Source organism: Zonotrichia leucophrys, chromosome 1 (assembly GCF_028769735.1).
Source record: "Zonotrichia leucophrys gambelii isolate GWCS_2022_RI chromosome 1, RI_Zleu_2.0, whole genome shotgun sequence".
NCBI classification, from domain to species: domain Eukaryota; kingdom Metazoa; phylum Chordata; class Aves; order Passeriformes; family Passerellidae; genus Zonotrichia; species Zonotrichia leucophrys.
This window is the reverse complement of record NC_088169.1, coordinates 24,435,100-24,460,754: the sequence shown is the minus strand read 5'-3', so window position 1 is coordinate 24,460,754 and position 25,655 is coordinate 24,435,100. Positions and strand designations below refer to the sequence as shown.

Here is a 25,655-nt window from a genome sequence, read left to right as displayed (position 1 = left end):
TGCTTATGTCTCTGGGCCACACGCTCACTAAGCCAAACTCCAATGAGATCCATGAGGAGAGTCACAGTTCTCTCATGGGACTGACATTTCTATCATTGTAGACACAGCCAGAATCATTTATGAGTTAGGGACTTCTTTATTCAAGAACTGCTACATTTGAAACTTTTCCTTCAGGCAAATTCCCCCTCTTTCTTTTCTGTGTACATTAAATATAATGCAGTCTGTGTCTCCACTGGAAAATATTAAGTCCACAAACCCAATGGTTTAAAAACCCTAGTGTGTGCCTCTTACAATGCCCAAGCAGTGACAAATTAACCCATCTCCTTACACAAAAGTGACAATGGGCAGCAGTCAAATTGCAGCATGTTTGAGTTAAGTTGTGATGTGGAAGGCAGAGCAATGGTGTAAATCAGTAATTTTGAGAAGACTTTGAGAAGATTTTGAAGTAGCCATTCAGTTCTATGGCCCAAAGACATTGCTGCAAGGGGCACGCCCAGGATCAAAAAGCAATCATGGTGACCTGCGGTTTTGCCTCCATTTAGAGCTTTGGCCAGGCCAGAGGCAGAGCATTGTTGTGGTAAGGTTTTAATTGCTAATAAAACTGTGATTTTATCTCACTGCACCTATAACCTGTGTATATAACAGAGGTATTGCTAGAATCATTCAACACTACCTTACAAAATAACACGTTTAGCTAAAAATACTGGGTCTATCATCAGAGCTAGGGTTTTGCCAGGACAGCTACTTCTGAGGGCTAAACATCTATGTCAACAAAAACTGGTAGCACAAACCTGACTGAATCCAGAATGTCTGTTACTGAGATAAAATTACAATAAAACAAAGCTTTGTTTACTGGAAGTTGAACAGTCTGAAATTAACCTTAGGGAAAAGTAGCTTATCATAGAGTAAACTTAAACATAGCTTTTCTTAAAACTTTCACTTCCAGATAGTTAATGAGATTTAGTTATTTCAAGATTATGGGAAAAAAAAAAAAAGGAATTAAATATTTTAGCATTTAGGTCATGTATTTAAATTTTTACACATATTTTATCTGTTTCCCATGTATGGATTCTCCTGGAGTTCCTGACAAAGGTGACTAAAATTAATAAGAACTTTATCATCAAGCTACAGTCAAGTATTGAAAAAGCTTACAACCCACTAGGTTCACCTTAGAGATATGTTTGAAAGCTCTTTAAATTACTGGAATAATTTTTAGGCTGACTTTTCAGTTACCTGCTTGTACATTCAAATGTGTGTAGAATTGAGTAAAAACCTCATGTCTTACAGCATTTTACTGAAAAAGTTATATTTATTTTACAATTTGCAAATTTCCAGTTTTATAGTCATTAAATAAGCACTAAAACACACATCAGCAAAATAACTCATTCTGTGGTCAGTACCTTAATTTGAAAACCATTGTCATACCCATTCTTTTGCTTAGTTGTAATAGTTACAGAATTTGCATACAATACAAATTTCCATCTGAGCAGACTGTACACCCCCTCTGTTTCACCAACATTTATGTTGATCCTATGCCAACGCTACTTAATTGGCATAAATCAGATTACTGCTGACTTTTATTCCTTATGAAGCAAAAGTCAGTCCCTCTTTAACTCCCACAACATGCAAAGCAAGTTTATGCCAGCTGGCTTAGAAGCCTCGTAAGCAACTCATTACAATTTGCATTAGAGATCTTCAAGGGCAACAGACTACTCTCCAGCTCAGCAGCTGCTAAATGGTACCAATTACCAGCTGTGGAGCACTGGCTGTTAGATCCCGTGTGTCTCCTGGAATTCCCAGGGTGTGCAGTGCACAAGAAAGCCAACTTAAACCAGGCAGTATAAAGCAAACTAGGGGCATTGTGACAGTGTTCACAGGGGTTCTTGGACAAGGGAAGAGATGAGAATGTTGACTCTGTTTAGAAGGCTTGATTTATTATTTTATGATATATATATTTCATTAAAACTATACTAAAAAGAAATAGAAAGAAAAGGTTTCCTCTGAAAGCTAGCTAAGAATAGAAAAGAATGAATAACAAAGATCTGTGGCTCAGACAGAGAGTCTGAGCTATCTGGTCTGTGGTTGGCCATTAATTGTAAACATACAAGATGGCCCAATCACAGACAAACCTGATGCATTCTACAGCAGCAAACCATTGTTTACATTTTATTTCTGAGGCCTCAGCTTCTTAGAAGGGAAAATCCTACAGAAAAGGATTTGCACAAAAAGAAGTCTGCAGCAGGGCATTACCAATCCATGCATTTATCCAGAATAGTTGTGTGAGTGGCATTTGAGTGACCAAAACTATGAAGAAAATGTGTAGCTCCAGGAATATCTCACCACTTGACATCTGTGGCTCAGGCACCACCTTTCACAGCATATGAAAACCAGAGCTGCTTCCCTCTTGCTCATGCATTAATTCACACACTCCTGCCCTGATCTTTGCATAGCAGTGCCACATGTCATGCTGCTGGGATGGAGAGCTTAACCAGCTGAAGACCAACCTTATGAAAGGCAGTTTCCAGATGGTTCATCTCCCTGCCTCATTCCAAAATGAGCATAAAGATGGGAGGACAAAAGGATGGGACAGAAGCAGAGCCAGACAGAAAGGTGAGCAGCCAATGGCAGCCTCAATTTTTTAGATTAGTTTCAAACTGTGTTAGAAGCACACTTATTTAAGTGTCATTTGGTATAAGAAATATCCTCAGGGAACCATTAAAATCAAGTCAGCATTTCCAAGACATCTGAGGTGACACAAAATTTAGCTGTTGATTCTAGGGGGTGATGCATTTTCTTTGGGATCAGTTTGCTGAACTGACTCACTCTGCAGCCACACAATTGCTAAATCTTATACAAAGAGCCTGCAGGAAAAATGGTGGTAGGAACATCATCATAAAATCATGAATGAAATATTTTGAATTAGAAAAATATAACATTGGCATAACATCCATCTGGGGCAGTGGGGCAGGCCCCAGCTGCCTGACCCAGTCCAGCTGCCCTGGGGTGGCCTCCATGCTCCCAGTGCCTCACACAGCAGCTGGGGGCAGCTGGCCCTCACAGTGCCCTTACAGCATTTACCTGTATCTAATAAATTTTGAACAAACTATCACCTCCAGAAGGATTTCAAGTCCCTTCCACACTTCCATAGGTTTCACAGGAGCAGAGACAAATCTCAGCTGTTTTACCTTGGCACTTTGAATGTCCACATAATTAAGTTTTCTCTGACTAAAATCCTCTATCTATATATGTCATTTTACAGCACATTAAAACTGGTGGGCTGTGAAACTATTTCTGTTTGAGACACATCCTGCTGTATGGTAAACCCTGAACTATCAACACACTTCAAACTATTGATACCAGCATCCTTTGTCAGACATCTCAGAGGTGGTCAAGAGATGTGAAGAGCATGGGAGATACCCCACGCACAAATGAAATCATTCCCCTCTTCACTTTTACAGAGTTTTAAGGTAGACAGACAGCAATTGGATTTTGGTGTGTTCATGTCACACATTTTTCAATAATACCAGCATTCAGTCACATTCTTTTATGGTTTGCCAAAACCAATGGAGAATGACATATTAAACTTCTTAATGGTCCTTTTCTACTTCACATCCTCACCTCGCAAATTCTTTTTCTTTTCCTAACACAATTCATGAGGTTTGCAAAGACTTTTTGCAAAGACTATGGACAGAATGACACCTCCTATTGGAGGTGATGGAATAGGATTGTCATTCTTTGTCTACTCAGAGATGGAATCACCACATCCAGGAAACTGAGCTTCTGGAGAGGCAGTGTGAAGCCCCTCCTACTCTGTTAAGAATTTGTGACTAAGAAATTGTACAAGAGGTCTGGAGAGACTATCTGTACTGTTCAGTCATGATCACTGCAGGAAAGCAGCATATGGGGTCCTGTCATGAGTCTCCCATGTAAACATGAACATAAAAAGCGTGCATGCTGCACAAATGCTTCAGTTTGGGTAAACTCATCAAGTATTACCTTACAATTCTATTCAGCACTTACTGAATTGATTGCAACATGATGGCTACCAAGTCCTTCTCTTAACCTGTGCACTACATACAGCAGATATGACCATTTTCGCATATTGGTTACATGAAAGGTTTGTGCCACAAGTCTTCAAAGAAAATAACTATGCCTGTGCACCTCGCTCAAAGATTATTTCATTTCTCATTACTTGCTTTCCAGAATTTGATTTGGCTGAGTTGCTGCATTCATAAAATGAATTCTATTTCCACTAAAGGTATTTCAAACTGATATACCCACCGATGTCCAAGTCTTCTTCAGTTTTTTCTAATTTTTCACCTCTTTCCATGATATGAAGAATCTGACAGTTCTAGCTAGAACTTCTCTTATGTTTTGTCTCCCAATCTGCAAGGAATTCTTTCACACTGGGCAAAGGGCAAACTTGTAAGATTTCAAAATATAACACAACAATGGTTTTAGTCCCTGTTCATTTCTGGCAAGGAGGCCCAAATAATAACTTTCACACTTGCCTGTTGTGTATTCTCTGCGCAGTCTAGAAGTCTTCTGTCAGAAGTGACTACGACAAAGGTGCAACCAAAAGACAACTGTTAAGTGTTCTAATATCACTAAGGGACTAAGGGTTATGTTTTAACTAAATTTGTTTTAATAAATTCTGGAATTATTATTATTCTCCCTGCTAACTGATGGGTGGCCTGGAGGTCCAGCAGGGAGAGCAAATTGCCCACAGACAAGTCCAGACAGGAGACAATCTCTTGCAGTCAGGGCTGCTCTGACTGTACAAGCACAGCCTCCTGGAAATCTTCCTGCTTCCACTCCCTCACATCCTACAGCTGTTTCTGGAGGCTTCCAACTCCAGTGCATTCTGGCTAACACCTTCATTTTTCCACACCAGTAACAGCTACAACCACCACTACCAACAAAAAACTGTTGAAAAATAAGCAATGAATACATTATCACCCCAGGAACAACAGATCATGTGTATAAAGCCAGCATGGAAGGGGAGAGCTATCAAGCTTGAAAACTGTGGCTGACACTTAAACCACCTGAGAATAAGCAAAGGAAAACATCTCCATGTATCTGCTTTGAGATAAGTCTGTCAGACTTGGGCAGCTGAAGATTGCAGTGATGTAGGCTTCACTTGATTTCAAAGTTCAGTATGAAATGCAAAAACCACACCAGGACACAGGCGACTGAAATGACAGATTTATTTTATACTAGGACAGGTTCATCCTAAAAAAATATGCAACCAAAGGGACAAACTTGGAGCACAAACCATTCTGCATTCAATACCACCAAGCTTACAGACAGCTAAATTTACATATCAATCTTATGTAAGGTGAACCTACATGGGGTTACCAGTGAAACATTTGAGGGTCTAGGGAACACAGGAGGTGATGCATGACAGACCCTTTGCTTCCTCTTCTCTGATTCCAGGCAGCCACTAGAATAGTAAAAATTATTATTCCGAAGCTGGAGCAACCCGCACAAAGCAAATTTTGTTTTATTTATGTTTTACTTCATTTTTTACAGGTATGGATTGCCACTGAAGTGTGAACTGGAGTTATAGGCCAGCACAGAGAGGAGAAAATTACACTCACACAGTACTTGGTATAATCACCTCTTCTGTATAGTTTGTGGAAAGCAAAAGTCTGACATAAAAGCTGATGGTTTAATTTTGCTTTGAAGCAGAATTATCGGTTGCTCTCCACAGGAATTTCTCTGCTTTGCTTAATCTGCTCTTGCACTACAACAGTAAGAGCTGCCTTATTTCAATACCTGAGTTGTCTTATTCCATACAAAGTCAGCATGATATTGGACTATTAGACCTTCTGAGGTCCTTCTAGCCAGACTGACCTTTTAACTCTGTGAATTCAATCTTGAGGTCAGCAAGGGGGAAGAGCAACCAACATCACCTGACAGAAGAGGAGCTCTCAATTCTGAGTCATACCAATGAATCCATGTTCATACAGAGCCACATCGTGGGTTTGGGATGTAGTGATGAGCTCTAGCTACAGAGGCTCAAACTTCCCCAGTGATACCCAATGCCACATGTTCTCATTTGCTCAATCAATTCATCTTACAGGTAGCTGGTACATAAATCTTGTAAACCAGGGAGAAGTCAGAGAGAACTCCACATTAGAAGTGCCTAAGTTAAGAAAAAGATATAAGGACTAATCCAGAAACATCAGTAGACCTACATATATTTGGACTTTACATCTGTCCTTTCTGTTCAATTTATATAGTTCTATATATGTGATCCATAGGATTTTTAGGGAGAAGCTTGAAAGCAAAAGAAATCTGATGTTCACCCTGTACAGGAACTGAGAAGCCAGTGAAGTTCAAATGGCCATTATTAAAAGGATAGAGGTACCCTTTTATAGGATGTCCTTTTAGTAGACTAAGAAACAAAGCAGCAGTTCAAATTTCACACAGGTACTTCCAGCATTAAGAGCACTTCAAGGCATATTTTCTGTACTGCAATGGGTAAATGTGGATGTATGGAAAAAACTACCACTTTATCTCAGCAGTAGTCATGATTGCTAAAATTTGGAGCACCAACCCTAACTCAAGAATTTACTACTAGAGCTGTTATATTTGTCTTTTGAGCCCAAATGTAATCAAAACCCTAAAAAGTGCATGGTGTGAGAAACTACCTCCTCTAACCATCTCATAGTCCTGTAAAATCTCTACTGCTTCAAGGTCACCTTTACACTGCATTGCAATAGAGAGTCATCAGAAAGAAACATAGTAAGAAAGCAGTATGTGGTTCCAGGCTGACTGAATTCTACCTTGAACCTTTTGGATACGCTTAAAACCTTGAACCTTTTTGCATATGCATATGCTTGTTCAAAGGAGGACATTTAGAAATATTGTGAATTTCACCTTAACTACTCACATTTACACCTTCATTCTTGGATGTAATTCAAACAGAAACACAACCTCAATTAGCCATTCCCTTAGATTTATTGACTGTATTCTTGAAACCTACAATTCCTCTATTGTTGCAGCCTATTACTGCAAAGACTGCAATTAATGGTAATCAAGAAGAATCAGTTTTCTATACATTACACCATATAAGCTTTCTACTAATTTCTATCACAGCTATAGAGTTTGTTCACTGTCAATTTGAAGTGCAAGATTTTAATAGCTAAAAAGCCTTGCAGACCTCAGTCTAAGTCATTAAGATGATACCTCAGTGCACTGAGAAGAATCCTCCAACTCATGCCTCAGAGAACAAAAAGATGACTGAAATAATAAGCAGTATTTTGTGTTTTGAATTTGGAAGAAAAGGGAGGAAGGAAGGAAGAAGAACCACTAGGCACTACATAAATAAATCTATTTTGTTCTCAGATATATTTGTGATTTTACTGGGAAAGGTACTATGATTCAGACAGAATGAAAGAATCATAGAATATGCTGAGTTGGAAAGGGCCCATAAGGATCAAGTCCAACTCCTGGCCCTGCAGAGGACACCCCAAGAGTCACCCAATGCACCTGAGAGCATGGTTCAAATACTTCTTGAAATCTGACAGGCTGGTGCTGAGACCACTGCCCTGGGGAGCCTGGGCCAGTGCCCAAACACCCTCTGGGTGAAAAATCTTTTCTTGATATCCAACAACTGCTCCCAGCACTCGAGGTGAGCCCCGCCAGTTCAGAGCAGAGGGGACAATCCCCTCCCTTGCCCAGCTGGCCATGCTGTCCCAGATGCCCCCCAGGACAGGGATGTCCCTCCTGGCTGCCAGGGCACTGCTGGCTCATGTTCCACTTGCCATGGACCAGGAACCCCAGGTCCATTTCTGCAGCACTGCTCTGCAGCCTCTCACTCCCCAGTCTGTACTTACAAGCAGGGTTGCCTAGTCACAGGTGAACAACATGGCACATGCTCTTGTTAAAAAAGAGCAGAATAACAAAAAAGCCCTAAACATTTAGCAATTAAAAAAAATTACTTGCTGCATTTAGTGGCTGTGGTTATATTCCTTTAGTTATGCCTTCAATGGTTCTACAGAAAAAGACTCCACATAGTTATCCCACTCCACAAAACCTCCAAACCAACTCCAGTTTTTAGAAATTTTGAAGGAATGTTCTTCTCAAACTGGCAACTAATTTGATAGTCATAAAATAAAATCCGCAACTTGCAAGACATCAGAATAAGGTCTTTTCCCAGTCTTATGTGTAAGTATTCAATTTTATTTTATTTTCTGCTCCAGTGTAGCAATTTGAATATGCCCTGGTAGAAAAGTGTTATTAAACTTGAATTCAAAAATTGAAAACATTTTTAAAAACTCATTTAAGTTCATTTTTGCAAAGAACTGTATTGTTGCTATAAATGTTTGCTCGTAAAAAAGAAAAAAAAAATCAACAGAAAAGGTTTTTCTCTACTGATTTCTGTAGTTCCCCATCTTAATTTCTACCATAGTGTAATTTGTGATTGAAATGAAAGCATTTCAAAGTGATACTAAAGATAGATAGAGAAAAGTTTTCCCTTTGTACTGAAATATTATTGGAAATCAATATGAAGCACAATAATTACACTGAAGATTAAATCAAAAGTAAATTGCATAGAAAATACTCTATTCTCGTTCTCTTTCTATTTCATAAGAATAGACTAGGAATACAGCAATATTTTTTTTTAATCGGTCACTTATAACAATAACCAGAGAATATCAGCAGTACCTGCTACTCAGTGGATAGCATCTTTCACAGAGAGAATAGGCTTCTGATTGCTGCCAATTTAGAGTCTTGCATCCCACTGTGGATCCCCTTTCAAAGGAATAGGAAGAACTGCCAGGTGCCAATTTGTAGGTTGCTAATGGCTTAACGAACCTTTATTGGCATGACAGCGAATTTGTGAGTGATTAGTCCTGTGTTTCTTCATACTTCATACTTGAATGCTGGAGCATGCTGTGCTGGTTTCAGCTGGGGCAGAGATAATTTCCTTCACGGTGGCTGGTGGGGGGCCATGTTTTGGATTTGTGCTGAACACAGGGTCAGTAACACAGAGATGTTTTTGCTATTGCTGAGCAGGGCTTGCACAGAGCCAAGGCCTGTTCTGCTTCTCATACAACCACACTGGGGAGGGAGATTTTGGTACATGGGAGGCTGGGAGGAGACACAGCCAGGACAGGTGAGCCCAGCTGACCAAAGGGGTGTCCCAGACAATAGGACAAAATGCTCAGGATACAAAAAGGGGGGAAGACGGAGGAAAGGTGTACATTTAGAGTGCTGGGATTTGTCTTCACAAGTCACCATTACTGCTCTCCTGGAGACGACTAACACCTCCCTGCACATGGGAAGCACTGAATTAATTCATTGTTTTTCACTGTTTGTGTGCATGGCATTTGCTTTCCCTATTAAACTGTCTTTATCTCAGCCCACAAGTTCTCTTCTACTCTTCTAATAGGTCTGGCTACAAGTCTTGAGTAGTATACATACTGACTTTTCCAACTGCAGAAAATTTTCATATCATAGTCCACCAAAATAAATATTTGAGAATTTTCAAAATGTGTTCAGAAGTAAATATTTTTAAAATAGGGAAAAAAAGTGTGTTTTTACAAAGGTTGTCTCATAAATATGTTTTATGCTTGAGATTGAAGCAACATTTATGATTTCTAGTTAATCAAATGTGGGTTTTTTTGGATATGTAGGGTTAAAGTTCAAGAATGGACTTACCTGCATAGAAAATTAGCAATTCAGTGCCTACATTTTAGAAATCTGTGATTCAAAGAAAAATCTGAAAGCTGAGTTTCTAGAAACTCTTTATATCAGTAAGAAAAAAGCATGCTTTTCAACAAATCCTTCAGAGTGAATTTATAGGCATCCAAAACCATCAGAAGGGAACCACAAAGTTCAAACACATATCTCATTTTTTATTTATTCAGAGCTTAAGCATGTGAAACAGGACTGCAAATAGCCCAGAATATACTCCTGTTTTCAAAACACAGTTAGTAGCAGCCATAATGATAGCATTGAGATTTTTGTACAACAGTTTACTATTAATTCAACTTTCTACAGCTTGCTGTAATGTAACCAAGACCAGCCAGATCCAATTTTCCTCCCAGGTCCTTCCCCAGGAGAAAGCCATGCCAGGATGGACACTGCTCAATATACTTGAGGTGTGTGGACAGTGGGCACAGAACAGGCAGTGGGACAGAGAAATGCACAGACAAAAATGGCTCTCAAAGCAACCCAGAGGTAAAACCTGTGGGCAAGCAAAAATGGGTGGCTCACAGCTCCAAGCTCAGTTTTTATGGAGAGAAGGATGGCATCACAAATCCATTTGATCAAAAGACAGACAAGTTACACTTGGTGTAAATTTCCCTACTGAGGGTGACCCAAAATGAACAATTTTTCTTTATTTCCCCACTTGGTACAGGCAGAGGATAGCTGTTCAAACCAAGGTAATTCTGGGCATGTGCAGAGACAAAAACTGCAGCTGAAAAAAGCCAGGAAAATTTCATGGCTAAGAGAAAAGTAGTCATGGAGCAGAAGCAGTCCTATGATTAGACAGTCCACATGGAGAACAAAACCATAGATTAAATCTACGCCCTCAAGTTTATTCTTCACTTTTTGATGTGTCTTTTTTTTTCTTTGGTGAGTCTTACCTTTTCCAATTAAAAAGTGTTGTATATTAGCAATTGTACATATTTTTATCAACAGCAAGACATTTAATATTCAGTTCTCAGCTTCACCAAATTACTAAAAATGTAAACACATGGACAAAAAGCACACATGGAATCCTATAGGAATTCAGATGTATTCAAATTTCATCTCCCTGTGATTTTATGATTGCTTTTGAAATGGCCTGCTTTAATTACTAAACATCTGTTACCCAATAACTAAAGGCATTATGTTTCCCTGCACCACAACAAAAAGATGCCCTGTGTTGCTGAATTCATCACACATGGAGCCAAAGAAACTTAGCAACCATGCTGAATCTATAGGGTGGAAGCCTTGCCCTGGTTTGAAACGGCTCTACCTTCTGGGCCTTTGGAAAAGCTCCTTCATCAGTGGGTGGATTGAGATGGTTGATTGATGCTTCATTTTCCTGTACAGATCAATCAGCAGCAGCTTGTTGGACAGTCAGCTGCATTAGTGTCATCCAGTTACAGACATGGCTCCCACTCCAGAATGCATGAATTTGCCTTGAGAAAGCATTCATTTACAGTACATACTTTTCCTTCTTTCCAAAAGCCCCAATTCACAACATTTCTGTGTACTTCATTAATTTCATATGCTCTGACTAGGCTCTTGACTCCACTATTCAGTGTCTAGTGCTCATGTCTCTTAGGGATGGGACAATAAATATTAAATTGTATAAATTATCGTACATGTGTGTTGTGATTTCTTCTACAATTGTTCCCAGCAAATCAACATTTGTAAATAGTTTTAGATTACTGTCTAATGTACATTTTCCTACTGTGATTCAAGGGAAACATTGTAAAATACAAAATAGCTCTGTGTGAGGAAGTCTCTCTATTATTACATGCAAAATGAAATCCATTTGCTTTCCTGGAAAGATAAAAAATAGGCTTTAATTAAGTTTAGAGTGAGAGTAAATAGTAATCTGAAATTAAAATATATTAAATAATGCTAGAGCAATCTGAAACAAAGCACTATAAAATCTAAGAAATCCTTGATTTAAATTTTAAAAAGGACTGAGCATGCTAAAATAAAGTAATACAGAGTATGCAATACATTTTAGTTCTGTTATGGATGCTCTTGATCATTCAGAGTTTTAATTTCCTCAAACTGAAATTAGATTAAATTGATTTTTTGGAGAGGTTCCCTCTTCACGACTATGCAAGACCTAATTAATTTCCTATTAATTCGGGTTTTGACCCAAGGCTTAATTTTATTTTTTTTAAATCTGGGAGCTTTCTTTTGTCATGAAGGTTACCTGTGCATGTTAAACATGCTACAGTTGTTTGTCATTTTATCCTTCTCACAGCTGGAATAACTGATTTGCCAACTGTGTTTATATGTCTCACCTTTATGCCTTTGGTATAATACATGTATAAAAAGTGTGTGTGTGTACATATATATACACACACTTATACATATATATTTAATATATATTTACATTATATATGTAATATATTATATATATCATATAAATATCCCATGCATTTAATTTTCCTCATTTATTATAATTTATTATCCTTCATTAAGATTTTAGCCCTGCCTCTTCAGAAGGCTGTAGCTACAACATCCAATATACAAAAGAAATGCTAATTAAAGTACCTTTGGGAGAAGAATGGAATGAAAGAAGATGATATTAAATATTAATCATAAGAAACAAGGCAGGAAGATTTTTAAAGGTGGAAGCAAATAAGAGTGGATTATGGTAATCTGTGATGGCACAGAAGATTAATTTGCACTTTCACACAGAGATTCTTCTCTTTTCCAGAATCACCTTTATTTTAAACTCAAGATGAAGTTATTTTTGCCTAATTTAAGGAAACTCTGCCTTTATGATGAGGACCTAACACGAGAGACTTAATGTTACAACTTTTTTTTTCACCTCTTTCCTAAACATTAAGCATAATATTGTGTTTTATGACTTTGTATTTCTGTAAAACTGTTGTATTACTAAAATTCTCTGTTTTTAGTAAACACATATTTCTATCTTTCAGTCTCTTCTAGTAGTAAAGATTCCTCTGAACTCCTGGCACACAAAAATGCAATCTTTATCCAAGGGTTTGGTGAATTTTAAAACCCAGGCATTGCCATGTTTGGAGCCTTGCTTTCTCACCATTCATCCCTTAACATGCAATACACATAAAAATCAGAAAAGCTGTCTGAAATCAGTTTGACATCAAACATCTGAAAAGGTAGCCTGAAAGTCAGAATTCCAACAGCAGACAGGCTACCTGAATATGTTCCCATTCTTCTTAGTTATAAAGGTGTTCGCCAAGAAGAGTTTATGTTACACACTGTTGCCTGACAACAGGTTTCACACAATGGAAATGGAAATATACCAAATGCTCTCACCAGCCTGTCACTACTGCCCACATCCTGCTTCTTCCAGCTTCTCAAAAAGACTGCTGGCAACGTTAAAACTGGTTGTTGAGGATCAGTAAGTTTGCTCCGAGATGTTTGCCAGACACAATCAGTGCAATCCAGTGTTTTACAGAACATCTTGTATGTAACCAGTAGAAACAACCAAGCTGTTTCTACTGGAAAAAGGACATTAAAGCATAACTAAGCCTAATGTAGCAGAATGCAAAAATAAGAAGTTGGTTAGAAGATTTGAAAAGAATGCAGGGAAATAATATAAAATTGGTTTATTTCTGCTCAGTTTCAGCCTCTGTTTTCTGTTTCACATTATTTGTCTTTTTTCCATGAAGAAGAAGGATTATTATAACATCTCTGACACATTCTCCTAACGAAAGTTAATCAGCAACTCATCTGCCACCTTAAATTAAAAATACACTCTTCTTCTGAATAGATTGTTTCCCCTCCCCAGAGCCCTCTTTATAGCCCAAAGTTCTTCAGATGTAAATTACAGCTCAGCACCAGCCCCACCTGTACCCCCTTTTATGCTCACTTACACACCCTTTTAATTAATATAACTGAAATTTATCATAACATGGTACATTATACAGTGCTCACTGAAACAACTAATGGCACTAAACCCTTCCAATATATTGATTATTCCAGCCCTTTCAAATATCATGATACTACCAATCTCACAAAAATATTACATCTTTCACACAGCTAGAGATACTGGCATCAGAGGAAATGAGATAGGACTTCTGTTTTCTTTCCTACACTATGAAACAGCTGGGCAGTCAATCAGCTGGGGCTAGGACCCAGCCTCGGGAGACCTGCCTTGGCAGTGAACACTGCAGGAAAGTGGGATACTGGTATCATTTCTTTTTAAATCACCTTTCTCTGACATACCCTGGTGAGAGAAGGGAGAGTAAGGCTGTCACAGGCACCATATCCCAGCGTTCTATCTCTAAAGAATAAATCACACCTGCAACGCTGTAGGGTTAGGGAGAAGCTCTGGGAGAATTGAGAAGGACTGACTAAAACAGGGAGTCACTACAAAAGGACAAAGAATCATTACTAGAGACTCAGCATTATGCTAACACACACTCACCCTGGTATTGCTGCTATTCAGAATCACAATGCTGTCACATAATCAGCATATTGCTCATCAGAAGGATGAAATGGGCTTTAAATAGGTTTTGGGAATCTGCATTTCCCTTTTGTAATGCTGATTTTCACAGGAGTACCTCTTTTGTCTCCAGGCTGAATTTGATGGCTCTCTGCACTTTGTACCCTGACCCAGCACCACCTGCCAGCCCGGCAGACTTCATGGTACACATCATGCCTGCACCACAACTGAGAGGTTTTACAACAAAAGATACTTACTGCACACAAAGATTGTCTGACAGTCCTAGATTTTGAGTAATTCTGCAGAATGACTGAGAAGGTGGGTTACAGAATATATCAAAAGGTGATAGAAACTAAAGCCAGTCCTTTGGTTTCCCCTGTTAGATTTCAGGTACAGGACTGTCACGTCCACTTTCAGCTACTGTTTTCATTGTAGCAAGATTATCTATCAGCTCACGTTCCAAAAAGCACATCTTTCAAAGCAGCCACTCTTTCTCAGTGCTATCAGTGCTAATAACTGCACCTTTGCCTCAGGAAGGAAGCACACCCCTTATCCTCAAGAGGCCCAAATGCTAAGGACCCATTTGCCTACCTTGAATTTGAAGCAGAAACTCAAACTGAGACTTGCTCAGTTTATTTCCTGAGGGCTGGGTTCATTTCCTAATCGTTTGTAGATGGGTCTGAGCTGATGAGCAGGCTCAGCAAATACCCTATGTGTGGTTTGTGTGTGTACTAGAAAAGATCTGAGTCCACATGGTGATGCCACACGTAGATGCGAGCAAGCCTAGTTTGCCATGGGAAGGAATGGGCTGCAGAAGCCTCCTTGGTTACCTCTCCCATTTTGCAGCACACTTATATGACTGATGCCAGGAAGACAAATTGCCTGCTGTCCATTTTCAGTACGGATTTAATATCTCACAGAAGAAAAGTATATAGTTTTTAAAGAGAAATTAACAAGAGGTATTCCCTTGCCAGCAGTAAAGATGTATAAAATCAGTGTCAAAAAACAGTGCACTCACTTATTCATCAGCTTCTGCTTCTATACATCTCAACACTGAGAATAATAGTTGTAGAATCTCCCAAAATGCTAACTGCTAGGAGTGTGGGTGGATGTGGTCCATCAACAGCAGTAAAAAAATATTGCTTTAAAAGAGAGAAAAGTGTTGCAAGGAGACAGAGAATGAGGATTCACCTTCAATCTCCCCAAGTAAGATAAAATACTAAAAAACAGTTACTAATAATAATAAAAAATAATAAAAAAGAGCAAAGACACATAATTTCACAAACTTTTAACTTATTGAAAAAGCAAATGGGCATATATTTAATTGATAAATTTGATACAAAGCAGGTCACTAGTAAAAATTTCTCAAAGTCAATTCTAAAATTAATTTTAGAGCAAACTAATGGTCACTCTTGTTAGCATGCAGTAACAGAAATGGTTTTTGTGCTCAGTAGCAGCTGGTATAGTAATTTTGGAGAAGATTTTTCATAAATAACAAAGACAATGAATTTGTAAAAGTGAAATTCTGACCAGACTCAATTGTGAAATGTCTCTCCACCAGCCACATCAGAAATTCATCTTTCTATATATATTAATGGTATCCAATTTATCTGATGTACCAAACCAGAACTACAACTCATCACTTCATAATGTGCTGTCCAGTCTATATAATTTATGATACTTCAGAAAAACTGAACCCCTGGACTTCACTTGGACAACTACTTGTATCCCCTTGCTGTGCCCTCTTTCCTCTTTCTAAATGACATTGGTTTTGCATTTCATTCACAGAAGTGCAAAACACCTTTCTTAGCAGTCTTTTACACCTACCCAATGCTGTTGATTGCTGAGTACATTGCAAAATGTGATTAAATAGAGAAGAGAAAAAGGTTGTAGTAAAAGCCCAACTTCCCCAGCTATATCCCATTACTTCCATGGGATTATTCCAGGCACTGTCTAGCTGAGCCTTACAAATTCAAAGCTCATTGCTGTTTTGGGGCACTAGCTGTACTTCCAGACCACATCTTCCAGTACAGCTTTGCCTAAAAGGAATCTACATTACACGCTCCATAAAACACCACCGAAGACAGTAAATGGATGAGGTATTATTACAAAAGAATATGTATAACTTGAATAGAGATTCTAATGTAGGTATATTCACTGAAGAGTCATGGTTGAATGTTTCACTCAACCACAATAGCAGGAAAACATCTTTCGTGTCTGTGAGTATAAACTTCGTTGTTATTGTTGTTCTGGTTTGGGGTTTTTTTGATGATAATAATTCTTAATATAACATTTTTCACCCCAAAAGCAAACAGGCTCTGGGAACATTTGGCTAAAAACACAACAGACAGGCACAAACAGCAGGTCCCCAAGCTGCCTAATGACAACAACTACACATTTTCATAGTCCTGGGAAAGAACCACAGGCAACAAATTCAAGACTATATTATCTGTGGGCTGTTCGATCTCCTTGCTTCTGGGACCTGTTTTATCTGTTTCAAGTGCAGGACAACATTCCTGGCTTTCCTCCACTTTACTTCCCTCTGCCTGAGATATCTTCCCTTTCTGCTAAGGTTATTCAGTCTCAGCAGCTGCTGAACTTTATGTTCTCATTCAGGCGCAGCTCAAGGCCAAGTATAGGTAACACAAAACACTGTTGATGCCCTTCCACCACTGCAATAAGCAACCTACATTTCTTCAGTGGGAATGTCAAGAATAGCCTCAAGGAATGAAATTTAACAGAATGTTAAGAGTCATGTCTAGTGTTCTGCTTGGTTTTTAAAGAAAGCTGGAGCTATGGGAACGTGGAGGAAAATCTTTGTTTATAATTCCTGCTAGGAAGAAGCAGGAGAGAGGAATGAAAGGTTTTGAATTTTATGTATTATATAGTTATAAATGATGCCCTGTGCATTCACTTTAAAAGTAGGGCTTTTTGATTAATTTCTTCTAAAGACTTAAATGTATAGGACTACACCTGAGTGATAAGCAATGATGGAGCAAATGGACAATAAAATGAAGATTCAGGAGTAAGTAAAAAAGGCATAGCTAATCAAACTGATAAAAAGTAAAGAGAGTCTTGCCAAGTTCATTGCATGATGTGTGTCTGTCTCAGAGTCTCCCCTTTTTACACTAATGTGATTATAAAGAACTGACTTAAACTCTGCAAAGGAGTTGCCAACACATGGCATCAGTTCTTTTCTTACATCCCTCCTGACCACACAACAGTATGGGAATTTCTGGGGACTTCTAAAAGTTGGGAGACTCTTACTGCAAGGTTTGGCTCACTTCTGAGGAGTAAATTACAAATTCCTCGGGTTACTATCAGCTGGGATTCACACAACGCCAAGAAACTAAAAACAGAGCACTAAAGTGTGGTTATATAATTCAAAAGGACGTAAACATAATTTCACAAGCAGAAAGATGACCTTCTATCTAGTATGACTATGGATCAACACCATTTCCTTGCTCTAGACACGTCAATGTCACCAACAGTAGCATCCCTTCCTCCAAATTTTGGCTAAAAATGAGAGCCTAATTTTCAAAGTAACTTGTGTTAAATTCTATGGCTCATGTAGGTATGTAAGAGGCCAGGCATAATCATAGATTCATAGTCCTTACTTGTTTTGAAATATATTAGTTTATATTAATCTCAAAATGAATTCATTAGGTTTCTGAAGGTTTACTCTCCACACATTATTCATTTCATTAAGAAGTTACATGTTGTATGCAATATATGCCTGCATATTCTACCAAGACAATCACTTTATGATCAGTATTTTGTATTTTACTTAAAGACAGATGAGCAGAACAAGAAAGCTTTTCCTCTGAAACTTTTACTCTACAAAAGAAAATATCGTATAATGTTAATACGTACCTTCTTTATCATCGTGGCGTATGATTGCATCCTGTATCATATCAGCAAGACTAAAGCAAACTCGTTGATTCTTTCCATGCTTCAGCTTCTTCCCGTGGCCCTCCCGTTTCTGGAAAGCTTTTTCCCGCTCGTAGTACGCCTTGATTTGGTCACAGCGCATGCGCTTGACCAGCCGCTGCCGCTGGCCCAGGGGGAGGGACTCCAGCAAGCACTGCTCAATTTCCATCTCATGGGTCCGAAAAACATTACATAGCTGGAAACAGCCTGGAAGGAATTAAACACAAGCAACTTTAGATCTTGCTTTCAAATGTGCCACAAAACCTCCACCAATTATCCTGTTATTCTAACCGTGTGCAAGCCCATCATGTAAGCTCCTCCTACTTAACTGAGGCTGACCACAGAGAGTCTATGTCATCATCATTTACTTTTTGAAAATAACACATAACTCATTCCATTAAATCACTGATGCATTTTTTTAAAATCCGGCTCAGGCCATGTGAACAAATGTGAATAGAAAGAAGACTGAAAGTTCAGTTGTGAGGTGGGCAAAATACCTAAATATTTCAGTACAATTCAAGTGGCTAGCATTTGTTTACAAACAAGAAACTACTAAGAAGATTAATTCTAGTTTGATGCCTGTGTCTCTTTTTTATTCATTTTCATCATGCTTTAGGTTGGCAAATTTCTGTATTCAGTGAGAAGAAAAAACATCGTATCATAATTTTAATGAGTTCAATAGCATGCAATGGGCACTCGGGTAACTATCTCTTAAAAACATCAGTCACTTCAGATTCTAACCATGTGTATAACTTCTTTCTAATTTTTTAATTTTTTTGATTATATAGAGACATCAAATTTGATCCTTCTAATGAAAGCATCAGATACTAAATCTTCATGTGGAAACAATCACAAATGTGTCTTTGAATCAGTTATTCCTAACATTCACAGCACTTCCTTTAGGTCAGATTCCTTTTTTGGCTTTGCCATTAAATATGGTATTTTTGCTGACATTGCAATAGCTCTGTTTCCTCACTGTTTTATTTTTTCTTTTCCACTGGGAGTGAAGGCAGAAGAGGAGGATTGAGTTCTGCTACTTACTTTCACTGTTATGTTACAAAAGGAGGCTAATGGATTGTCACATAATTTTATTGCACAACTCCTTGAATGTGAATCCACATCCATCAACAACGTGCCCAGCATCTTGCACCCTGGCTACAGATCACCCCATCACTTCTGATTCTCATGTTCTACTTTATGAATTTCCTTCATATGGGGGCTAGGGGCTCAAATTTGTAATTTCTAAGGGCTGATGGCAGCCCCCATGGGGCAGGTTTTCTCTCCACAGTTTGAAGCAAGACCTCTTGAAGGAAATGCAGACTCAATTCACCTTGGGTAGTTAAGAAATACCAAATTAGCCTTACTCTGCAACATAAGAAACAGGTTTTTTCTACCTGTTTTGTATAGTCACATCATCAAAGGATTCCTCCCTCACTGAGGGTATGCCTGAGTACTGCTGACTAAATGACCACTTTGTTTTCTCCTCCTTGTGGTTTGACATGTGTTTAATCTATTTACTTCCACTCAAACCCTGCTCTGAAGCCACAATTAACAATCTCCTGACAGGATTTTGTAAAGCTCACGTCATCACAGCACATAAAAGCATCACAAATATTTATTTATTTTCATTTTAAAAAGAGACAACAGATTATCCTTATCTGCATTCTCTATCAAGGAAGTGATTTTCTTTTTAAATTACTCACTGATTTTGGTGCCCCGTTCAAGAATTTTGTATTCTTTTTTTGGTTTTTGTGTTCATGTTTTGGTCTGCTTTAAAGGCATAGTATTCTATAAACTATAAAGTATCACAATTCCATAATAAAATATAAAATTGCAATCTGAGGTCTGCATGCCAATAATTTTATAAATTCTATTTATAACATTATATTTATTTGCTAAATTGTTTGTTATGTTATTTCATCAATTACAGGTAATACAAATATTATATATTATATAAAATATTATATATTTTATAAATTTATAAATTTACAACCACAAATTGCAACCGTGGTCTCAAACCAGACTTCTCAAAACTGAGGAACATAGATTAATCCAAAAAGTGCCCAGAGAGTGTCTTGTTAGGAAGCACCATGACAGAAGCAGACACAGAACACAATACTACAGGTCAATTTCAGTCAATTATTTTTAACATAGGCTACTCTCTCCCTATAATTTTTGTTCCTTTCTTAACATACCCTTCTAGTTAGAAGAAAATGAGTTGTCAAACTAAAAACTGGAAACACATATTGGCTTGCATTAAGGCAAAACACACACCCTTTCTTCTTGCATGTCAAAGCCAATAACTCCTGCTGTATAAAACAAAATTTTCCACTTGACCTTAAATTATATGTTTCATTCCATAGCAAAAATTACATGTTGCATTTCTTTTATTCCCTTATTGGAAGACACAACGAAATGAATGGGTAACTCTGTAAAGCTGCAGAAGATGTAACTTTATTCCTGGGTTCAATCCCAGTGTCCAGAGCATTCAATCCCATAGAAGAGCTACAATCAGACCATTCTCCTCAGCCTGAGGTAGTTTACAACTGTATCTTTTTCTCATGACAGGACTGCAGAATAAGCAAACTTCAAATCTTTGCTATCAGAATTGTTCTGCTGTATATAAAATATATATAAATATGTATACAAAAATGTATATAAAAAGCCTTTAGCCTACACAGGCCTTTTGTCTTGTAACACCTTAAGTTTATACCCTAACACTTCTAAATGTGACTACAATGCCAGCAAGTAGTATGAGTCTTAGTCTACTTGCCCTATGAGGAACAGCTTGACTACCACAACTGGCCTCACATAGCAGTTCCCAGTGTGTGGCCAGAGTCAAAGCAGCTCAGGCCAATTGAGGAAAGGACTCTTGATCCATTTGGTCACTTGTCTCAGCTAAAAAGTAATGAATTGAAGATGAAATTTCTTTTCTCAGCACATCTGGAACCTGATACATCCCATATGAGATCAGTATCTGACTGTGGATGTAACAGCTGCAGGTCAGCAACCTCATTAGATTAAGCCTAGATTAGGAAACAGTATAAATGCAGACAAGGCAAACTCCTTGAATCAATCTTTCAGGTGCTCATCTCTAAGGAATGCACCACTGAGTCCAGCATCCAGTTTTAGAACCAGGCAGAGCTCTGCTCTGTGGTCCCACTCAGCAGTGGAACAGATGATGGCACAAGAGGCAGAGCTTCCTCCACACCTCAAGAGAGCTCTCCTCAAACACAGGATAATTATAGACATGCTTCTGGAGAAAATTCTGTGGATGGCTTAATACACATGAAATATGGGGTAATTAAATATGGGGTAATTCACTAACACTGGATCAGATAACTCTGTCTGGTCTACCAGTCTTGATAACCTCTGTTAATAGATTCTACAAATTGTCTGGGTAAACTGTTTAAGTTGCTTCACTGGCTTCTATTAAAAATGCCTTGAGTTCTTTTGGTGGCCATTATCCCCTTGTTACTATTGTCACTATTGAGAAGATTTCAGCTTTTCCATTTCTGCTAGCAGTCCTGGTTGCCTCCCATCGCTCTCATTCTATTGCCTCAGTGTCCATCTTAGACTGGTGGGACCAACACCACGTATTTGCAGGTGCAGCTTCAGTAGTCCCAAGTAGCAGCAGACAGTAAGTTCCCTCTGTCTGCTGGCCAAACTCCTCTGAACATAGCCCCTGTGTGGTTTGCCTGATTTATCATCAGCACATACAGCTGGCTTCCATTGTAACACCTGCACATTCTTCAGCAGGACTGCAGCTCAAGTCAGTCAGTTCCCAGGCTGTACTGAGGTACAGGGTTAGTCTGCCTCAGGCATGAAAATATCACTTCCCCTCTTGAACTGCCCAAAGTTTCTATCAAGCCAATCCCCAGGATTAAGCTCTCCTTTTGAGTGTGCCAACTACTCTGTCCTAAGTGAGCACTGCCAACACCAACAACAGCTTCAGCTGTAAAGAAACCTTGCAGGAAAAAACAGCTGCTAAAATCCACAACTTTATTAGGTGGATGTAAACAGTTACTGTTTAGAGAACGACAACTCAACCACAAAAAAAGCTGTTAGAGCCTCCTAAAAAGGTAACGTGCAGCAAGTCTGTCCATCCTTTCCTTCCCCATACATGGGAGGACTGGCACAAACTGCCATACTGATTTGGTACAAGAACACTGTATGACCCCCATTCAACAGCAGAAGATAGATGGAAAACACGACCCCAAACAGAGCTGGTTTTGAGTGTGCTAGTCAGGAGGCAGTATGGTAAAGATTTGTGGGTAGGGAAAAAGGTTGCCTTCTGAATATATTTGCTTAAGAGTTTGTATCTCATTACATAATATATCAGATTTGAAGATTATTTCATGCAGTTCTTGGCTCAGTGCATGACAAATTACACTAATGTGCAGGGATTCAATCAGGCCACTGTAATGGTCATGGCAGACTGCACTGGAAAATACCTTGGCAGTGTCACCCATGAAAAAGCTGGCAAGGTTTACTGGGTTATTATTTATTTAATGGGATGTTCTGGACAAAAATTACTATATTAAACATGATTGTCAGTATGCATATAGTTTTAAGGTCTGCATCTTCTGTATAAGCACACAATATAGAAACCTCTATAAAACACTGAAATATCAAAACCAGAGAAACTTTTACCATGTTACATTGATTACTAATTAGTACAGGACAAAGGAAATCATTACCACTGTAACCAACAAAAAAAAAGTTTCAATGATGCTTGCTAGCAAAGAGTTGCTTCATTGACTGGGACCATGATGAACCACAAGAAAGAGAAGAATCACTACTTTAAAACAACAGTTTCATAAAATTGTAGCAATTTACTCACAATTGGAGAGTATGACATCTGCATCACAAGACAAATTACAGTTTTGATCCTGCCTGTACAAACAAGAGATTTCTGAGTAAAGAGGAACGGTTTGCTTTGAATTGTCACTGGTTCTCACTGTGAAGATGAGAGAAGGAATGTTTTGTGACATTACAAGCATCAGTTCCTGAACAAAATGAAGAGCAAAGGAAGGGTGATGGGATGTAAACAGAGAGGAAGAATGGGTACTTTTACAGAAATATTATTCCATCTTCTGAAAGTGATTTGAGCTCAAGTAACTTTACAGTATACAGGGACATTTTTTGCCATATCTCTTTCCAGAAACCATACTGATACAGGTTTCACTTATATTGCTTCTTATGGCTTTTTGTCTATCAACCTTAGTCACTTGGTCTGGCATTTAAATTAGGAGACTAGTCATCCTAAAAAATGCACCTCAGACGGTAATTCCCATTATGTGGGGGTGATTATGTCCCTGGGGGTTTATGATTATGTCACAGGTCAGGAAGCATTTCCAGAAAGTAAAATTGAATGCCTACATGCATGTACACAAAGGCTCACCTCTCTGTTCAGATGTATTTTGACATTGCATGTGACTTTTCATTAAATACAAGTGCACAATCAAACTGCTGACATTGCTTAATGCCTCTCAAATAAGGTGAAATGGACTGAGGGTGCATAATGCTTAAAATTACAAATTTTGAAATAATAAGAGACATGCTTATCTTTATTTATGCAAACATGCTGATTTTTATGATCTTTTGAACAATGAATAATTAAAGTTCTGGGTATTTGAAAGACTACAGTCTTTATAGCATTGAAACGAAATATAGAGGGTTTAAAGGAACTGGAAAAATGGTGATCTGAGATTCTGAGAATGTATACTGCAGCCAAAACAATAGTCTTTAAGCAGGTTAATCTCACTAAAGGAAAAAGAGTAAAAAGCCCCCCAAAACATATACTATGTTTAGTTTGGGTCCTCTGACATTTAGCCCCTATCTTGCTAAAGATATGATATCAGCCCATTTTCACAACTGCAATTAAACATCTACATTCTAATTTAGATAACCGAAATTGTCCTGTATTGCAGAAAGATAAAATATATCAAAATTTCAACAACGTCAATAAATATTTAAATAGATTAGCCTTCATTCAACAAATTTAAAAAAGCATTTTTTCATAAAGACAGTACCATTGTACAACACTTGTAAAGCTGGCTGTCTAACCATATCCACACTATTAACAAAGATATGTGGGAAAGGCATGCAAGCAGCAGCAAGTGCTTTGGCACTCACACATTCAGATACACGGATGGTGTAAATCACACGATGGTGTAAATCGGTGCAGCTTCATCCAGTTCAAAAAGTTACATTAATGTGCACTCCATGTTTGCTACAGAAGTCAGACCAGAAATTTAGGCACTGGCCCTTTCAGTAATGCACTTCGCTGTTACACATAATGATACTATTGTACAGAAGGCTTTTTTTCTTCTACCAACAAAGCATATTATTTAGATTTATTATGTTGAATTAGAAATAACAATTTATGAGTTTTTATGAAGCTGAGATGAATTTCATATGAAATCAGTGATATAAATACTATGGCATAACTGAAGTCATTGTGTCTGAACCATAGATCAATGCATTTTACAGGTGCTCTCTTCAGAAATCAAAAGTTATTATGTATTTTCTACTGATCTTACAGTTTCTAAAAGAAATGTGGCTAAGAACAGCCACAGGAAAGGCTGGCTTAGATTAAATCCATCTCAGATTGAAACACTAAGGTCAGCATCAAAATACTTGGATTTCAAAATCCTTTGTTCACCACAGGGAAAATTACTTACCATTTGAACAGCCTCTCCATTACATTTATTAAGCTGTGAGTGAAGCGTGTGCTTGCAAACACTCAGCCTGACTTCCACAGCTGAAACACTTCCATCAGGTCAGTACAGATCTGCTCACTGTAGCAATGGACTTCATCCTTTTTCTTTTTTTTGTTTTCCTTCCCACCCCAAAAGCAGATAATCATGAGGGAGCAGTATAACTATTTACCTTGTAAAGAATGTAAAGAATTCAATTAATGCTAAGTCCTCTGAGAATAAATTACATTGCAGTAAAGGAGTTGATGTGCTTCTCCTATTCTTGGCTCCACAGAGCTTCTTTTTGATGTAATTAGAAAGTTAGGGCTCTTAAATGACACGATATACAAAGCTTCCTCAATTTCTGCTTAACACCCAATTCTGTCTTTGCTGAAGAGCAATCCTGAGCACATTCAAGCAGCCACTCCTGTATGCTGCTCTTCAAGAGCCTTTCGATGTGACTAGACTGGTAAGTAGGAACTGCAATCTATTTCCAGCTTGATACCAAGGAAAAGTTACTTATCAGATGTTATTCATCAACTCTACAAGCTTCCTAATAGACTCTATTATCTATCTATCAGCAATTCAGTGAAGTTACACTGGCATTTTCTAAAAATTTATTGTATTTAAATCAAAGAAACCACCAGTTTGGGATCTTGCCATTGTAGTGATATAAGAGAGTCTGAATAATACCTAATTAAATATAACAGAGGGCTCTGCACTGTCATTTGTGATTTATGCCATGTAGCAATCTGTGACATATGGAGATTTTATGTTCTAGGTAAAATTCATTAACTGTTTGCCAGCTTATTCAAAAATGCAGCCAAACTGCTTGCCTGTACATTAGCCTTCAGTGTAATAAATAAAGTACAGGTTTCAAATACATATGTATGGGGTTC

General features: G+C 38.2%; 1 protein-coding gene across 5 annotated transcripts in view; it reads right to left on the bottom strand.

Annotated features, from left to right (window-relative positions):
• Positions 1–25,655, bottom strand: part of MYO16 (myosin XVI) — a 359,417-nt gene that overhangs the window by 247,230 nt on the left and 86,532 nt on the right. For all 5 annotated transcript variants that reach the window (XM_064708929.1, XM_064708944.1, XM_064708935.1 and 2 more), the window contains exon 2: positions 17,999–18,262. In XM_064708929.1, coding sequence (XP_064564999.1) covers positions 17,999–18,224 — 226 coding nt within the window. In that variant the 5' untranslated portion in view covers positions 18,225–18,262. The remainder of the gene's footprint in view (positions 1–17,998; positions 18,263–25,655) is intronic.